This window comes from Carassius gibelio, chromosome B15, assembly GCF_023724105.1.
Source record: "Carassius gibelio isolate Cgi1373 ecotype wild population from Czech Republic chromosome B15, carGib1.2-hapl.c, whole genome shotgun sequence".
Taxonomy (NCBI): domain Eukaryota; kingdom Metazoa; phylum Chordata; class Actinopteri; order Cypriniformes; family Cyprinidae; genus Carassius; species Carassius gibelio.
The window spans coordinates 24,516,218-24,522,409 of NC_068410.1; the positions used below are offsets into that span (position 1 = coordinate 24,516,218).

Below are 6,192 nucleotides of genomic sequence, written 5' to 3' on the forward strand. Positions count from 1 at the left end.
TCTGACAGTCAGTAAATGTGATATTTGAACCTGTTTTCTTTAGGACTCTTCATCTTCAGAGGGTTGTCATAGTTTCTCTGCCAGCTGCCTGACGCAGTTTCGTGTGCTTTTCAAGAGAACTTTTCTCAGCATCATGAGAGATTCGGTAAGCAGCACTGCCAGCTTGTGGGGAAGATGAGTAACACACACACACACACACACACACACACACACACAGCAAAGCAAAATCTTCCATAAAGATCATCAGATGTTATGCAACAAAAACAGACATTAAGCTTATCATATAGAGATATAATTATCATAATTACTTTTTAATATTAGTAGTGCGGTCGTGGATTTAAATTCTGTATTTCACTGAAAATTACTGAATTGTTGTTCAAAGATCATTATTTTTTATTTTTTTCACTGTCCATTTCAATTAATCTTAATCAAATTTTTATTAGGTAAAAAAATAACAAAAAACACTAGCTAAGTAACAATAAAAACATGATAACAATGAACAACATGATAAGTTGCTAATTTATGCATTTGTACACAAATTGCATTATTAAATATTGATTTATTTAATAAATTATTTTTGGAAATACCTCATATTGTGTGCATGAATATTAAAAACTATATATATATATATATATATATATATATATATATATATATATATATATATATATATATACATATATATATATACATATATATATATATATATATATATATTTTTTTTTAATTAATGGTATATTGACATGTCAACTGAAATGACATTAGAAAATACACACTAGCACATATAGCATTTTACAGCAGAATTTAATTTTAAGAAAAGAAATGCATCCTGTTTGCTCCCTAGATTCATAATATTTTCAAACTCAGTAACTAAGCTGCATTTCAGAAGCCAGTCAGTACTGAAGGTGGGTGTATAGGTGAAAAGGATTTGAACTTGATTCTTCTTCATGTAGGTGTTGACACATTTGCGGATCATGTCTCATCTTGGGATTGGAATTCTGATCGGTCTTTTATACCTGGGCATCGGCAACGAGGCCAAGAAGGTCCTTAGCAATTCAGGGTTCCTGTTCTTCTCAATGTTGTTCCTCATGTTCGCAGCTTTGATGCCCACCGTCCTCACATGTGAGTCTGTACAATTTGTATAGAAATGTGCATTATATTCTTTATGATGCACACCTTCACTATCTTGATAATGACATGCTATCCTTGCTCATCTGATTGTTATTATAGTTCCTCTTGAGATGGGCGTCTTTCTGAGAGAGCATCTAAATTACTGGTACAGCCTAAAGGCATACTACTTGGCCAAAACAATGGCGGACGTCCCGTTTCAGGTAACATGGAACCAAAGAAAACATGTGGTTTCCTCCTGAAAAGTTATGAATAGGATTTACAGCAGGGTTTCCTCAAAGTACAGAAACTTAACATGTTAAAAATAGAACCGAAATCAGGAAAGGGGGAACACGAAGATGGTTATGGCATAAATGTGTTTTTGGAGCTCGAAGCAGATTTGCTTTTCAGGTCAAATCACTGTTTGCTCTGTTTAGACAAATCCTGCCGCAATGTTACACAAGCAGCCTTTGGTCAGAACTCAGAAATGTCCTCCAATCAGAAAAATTCTCCAATTAGGTGGAAAAAATAGTTTTGAATGTTATGAACGAGTATCCAGATTGTCAGTCTTCTCTTAAAAACAGACTTTGAGAAAGGATGAATCTGATCAGTCTGTTCTTCCTCACAGATCGTGTTCCCAGTGGCCTACTGCAGTATAGTGTACTGGATGACATCTCAACCCTCAGATGCGGTGCGTTTCTTACTCTTCCTGGCTTTAGGGACACTCACCTCACTGGTTGCACAGTCACTGGGACTCTTGATAGGAGCAGCGTCCACGTCCTTACAAGTAAATACCTCAATATCATTATCAATGCATTTCGATGCCGTTAATAGAAAATGCATGTTTTGCCTAATTGTGATATAATGATGCAGTATTGTGTTTCTTTGACAGGTAGCAACTTTTGTCGGTCCTGTGACAGCCATCCCTGTGCTGCTGTTTTCAGGTTTCTTTGTCAGTTTTGACACCATTCCAAAATACCTCCAATGGATATCCTACATTTCCTATGTCAGGTAAAGCAACCGCAGGAAATGTTTATTATTGCTAAGACTCAGTATTGACCTAAGGGGCGTTGTTAGGTACAAGACGGTTATAAATTCACTGTAAACCACTGCTTCATGTTGCTTATTGCTTTTATATAACAATTATTCCATATATGTAGTAAGGTTTCACAAAATAAAACTGAGCAAATAAAGTGTAATGATATTAATAGAAACAGTATTCTTCCACCAAACAATGTAGCTCCTCAGAAACAGTTGTGGTTGCAACAGTGGTTGCCGAGCAACATGCAAACGTAAACAAGGGTGTATGTTTTAGAGTAACTTAAAACTGCTTTGAATGTGGCTCAGCCAATCAGAATCAAGGACCGGAACTCTCTGTTTAATAAATGTAACTTCATAATTCTATTTTCTTTGAATTATACAGTATTTAAAGTGAACTGATGAACATACTGACACACATTTATGGTAATCAAAAATCTAATCTGTATTAAAACTTGTATTTAAATATATAGTATAGTAATATATAGTATAGTGATATATAAAAAAATTATAATAATTTTCTTTATTTTTTACTATGTCAATCTACACAAAAAGTTCACTTCTACATAACATTACAAATTTATACTTTTATATTGTACTTTTAACATTATCAAAAAAACTATACTTTTTAATGTGTGCTCAAGAAACCTTTTGCAAACCTTAGTGGCCTTTTATTTTATTAATACGAGTGTATTACAGCAATTTAACACATTTAACACAATTAAATGTGTTAAACTCCTTTACATTCCAGTCAAACTATTATGGAAAATATAACATTATTTCCTGAACAAGAATTTTACTTTGCTTAAAAAAAAAACAAAAAAAAAAGTTCATGGTACAGAAATTAAATATGTCACAAATGTGATTTATGTTTTCTTTAAAATATGCAAGATATAATGTACAGTGTAGAAAAGGTTTATCGTGATGATAAATGATCATGATATTGACCTAAATTAAAATTATTTTATTTTGCAAGTAGAAAGAGGCTGTAGGATGATAGGAAAGCAACTAAACACTAAGATGTACTTATTGGTTCAGACATTAAATATCTGACAATAGTTGCAACACAATGTTGCATTTGACCAATCAGAATCAAGTATCCCAGAGACCTGTATAATACAACAAAAAAGTTTAACAGTATATCTTAAATGGTCTTCTTCTAAATGTTTTCAGATATGGTTTTGAAGGAGTCATTCTATCCATCTACGGTCTTGACCGTGAAGACCTGCACTGCGACAAAGATGAGACGTGCCACTTCCAGAAGTCTGAAGCCATTTTGAAGGAGCTGGATGTTGAAGATGCAAAGCTCTACCTGGACTTCATTGTACTGGGCATCTTCTTTGTGTCGCTCCGTCTGATCGCCTACTTCATCCTGCGATACAAGATCAGTGCTGAGAGGTAGACTTGTGGGAGACGTGATGGACTGTGGAGACTTTCCTGCCCAGGGAGGGCTAGGCTGAGAAAGCCAAAGCAGAGAGGGGTTGTTCCCTCCAAACTGACCATCGCCGTGTTTTCCCAGAAACCTGGGCTCAACTTGAAGTCACAGTATGTAGATGACCAGCTTTTGCTTTTATAAGAAGACAAAGAGCTTAGAACACAACAGTTTTGGGGCTCAACCGAAAGTCTGTGCGGATAGAGAGAGAAACATGAGCATGCTGAAGAAAACTTGTAGAAACTGATAAAAGACTTTCACAGGAGAGGTACTGATTTCGACTGAAAAGGGTTTGCGTGATCATACTGGAGAGCTGGAATCTTGTGAAAAAGAAGTGTTCAATTTTATTAAATGTGCACTTTTAGTGTTCTTCAAATCTTAGAAAGTGCATTTATTAAAATGTACTTGGAGATAATATAATATTAATGCAATAAAATACCACTTAAGAGAGTACAATGTCATGAGTGTTTCTTAATACATTTTAGTTCACTTTTAAAAAGTGCACTTTGTAATAATGTCAAATCAAAAGTCTTACTGCATTTTAAATTATAATCAAGTACTGTTATTTGATATTACATTTCAAAGTTATATATTTTAAATGTGCTATATTGTAAAGTTTGAATCAAAACCACTTTTAAGTATATTTAGTTTTACCATCGATGTTTTTCAGTGCATTCAGAATTAAACTTTAACCATATTTCATAAACAAGAGAAGTAATTACATATAATGGTGTACTTAAGTGGTTTAAAAAAGTGCTCTAAATTTCAGGGTTTATTATATTCAGTATAAATGTGCACAATGTGCATTTAATTGCATTTATAATGTGATTAAGTGTCTAAAAACAGTACAATTCGTACTAAAATATATTCTTTTTAGATTTAATTATTTCTTCAATATGTACTATTTTTAAAAGTATGCTAAAATGTGCTTCTTTTTCACAAGGGTGCCCAGTTTGAGCACATAGATGTAGATTGTTTTTGTTCCGATTAATTAATTTCTGGTCTACCTGACATTCCTTCTACGTTACTGAAAAGCTCTTATTCTGTCGGCAATGACTGCTGCTCTTGAAAAAACCTGTTTAACTGAGTTTCAAGCTCATCAGAGGAAAAAATTAAACTGTAAAATGCACATACTTTATCATTAATATAACACTCAAAAGGAAACTAAATGCATGAAAAATGCATCAAATCGTAATTATGTGTAATTTTTGTGCCACTACTGTCACTGAACTCAATAATGAATAAAGGTTTCAGTGGTTGAGCAGTCTCGCCTCCGGCTAACAGATGTGGTAAAAAGTAACTTGCTTGCTGGGCTATGTGGCATGTGGTGACATTTAATTCATGCTGACATTTCTGGATTAATCTGGGAATTGATTTTAGGATTAATAAATGCATGCATCATAAATGCAAGCTAAATACAGCCTGTTTAGAAAATTGGTCAATAAAGCTTAATAACTTTTGCCTGTGTTTATGGGGCCACATTACGCACAGTAAACCATCTTCATACTGTATGTAAGAATAAGAATTTTGTCAGTTTTTGCAAAATGCATGGCTTTTATTTGTTCATTGAAAGGTCAATTATTGGATTTCATCACAGTTAACAAACTCCAGGCTGGCAAACCTTCATTTTTTCTTTCTACATTCAGAAATGTATTTTGGGTTTTTCATAGAGGATCTCGCACACCTCTAAGTGGCATTTATCATCCAAACATTTTTTATTCACATTAAAGGGCCATTAATTAATGTGTTGTTATTTGTTGACATCTATGCACAGATTTTATGCTTTCTGGTTATGGGACAATCTAAAAATAACTTTAATTGCAAAGTCAATGCAAAAGTGTAAATGGAGACAAAAATGAAGAAGAATGTTATTTATTATCTGTGTTCCTTTTATTAATGTCCATTATGTTTAGTGATGTTCTAGCTGTAGGTGCCCAGAGCATTATTCACTAAACGTTACAGGCCACAATGTGAATGCTGAGCTTTAACTCAAGTGTTATGACCATTATAATCATACCAAACCTTTGCTGTGGACCTTGATGTGGAAATCCATGCAGTCTTGCTACATATTTAATCTTTGTTCTTTTGGTATTTCTGCATAGAATGTAGAGCATATTTTTAGTTGGTTTTAAACATATGTTATTGTCTTGTTTTTATTATTTAGTTTGCTTCTTAGAATCATGTACTTACAATATGAAATTAAAAATTTAAATAAAAGATGTTTCTGTAGACATTCAATGTTTTAAAATTACTTCATTTATTTTAAATGGTCTTCTATGATATGTTTCTGCTACACAAATTGTTACATTTTAGATATAATAATAAATATTAATGATTTTCAAAGTGCTTGTGCTTGGTCTGCTCTATTTTTTTTAGGCTATCCTGGGTTAATCTCTCTTTGACTCTTTTCACCACACTTCTCTTCTTTAAGCATGAATGCTAGAGATAATGGAAAGAAGGTAAAAATAAAAACGAAGAAAATTATGAACAAGAATGAAGGGATGAAGACAATGTTTCACAACAGAGCAAGTAAGGAGGGATGAAGGCAGAAAATCAGGAAAAAAACTACCTGTAATTAAGGGACAGAAGCAGAAGAATGAAGCTTAATCAAGTCT

At 33.3% G+C, this 6,192-nt stretch overlaps 1 protein-coding gene across 1 annotated transcript in view; it reads left to right on the forward strand.

Moving 5' to 3' along the window:
• Positions 1–5,920, forward strand: part of LOC127972537 (ATP-binding cassette sub-family G member 1-like) — a 30,944-nt gene extending 25,024 nt beyond the window's left edge. Inside the window, exons 10-15 of the mRNA XM_052576128.1 lie at positions 44–145; positions 954–1,122; positions 1,231–1,331; positions 1,736–1,894; positions 2,000–2,118; positions 3,319–5,920. Of these exons, the coding sequence (XP_052432088.1) occupies positions 44–145; positions 954–1,122; positions 1,231–1,331; positions 1,736–1,894; positions 2,000–2,118; positions 3,319–3,547 (879 nt within the window). The 3' untranslated portion in view covers positions 3,548–5,920. The remainder of the gene's footprint in view (positions 1–43; positions 146–953; positions 1,123–1,230; positions 1,332–1,735; positions 1,895–1,999; positions 2,119–3,318) is intronic.
• Positions 5,921–6,192: the final 272 nt, after the last annotated feature.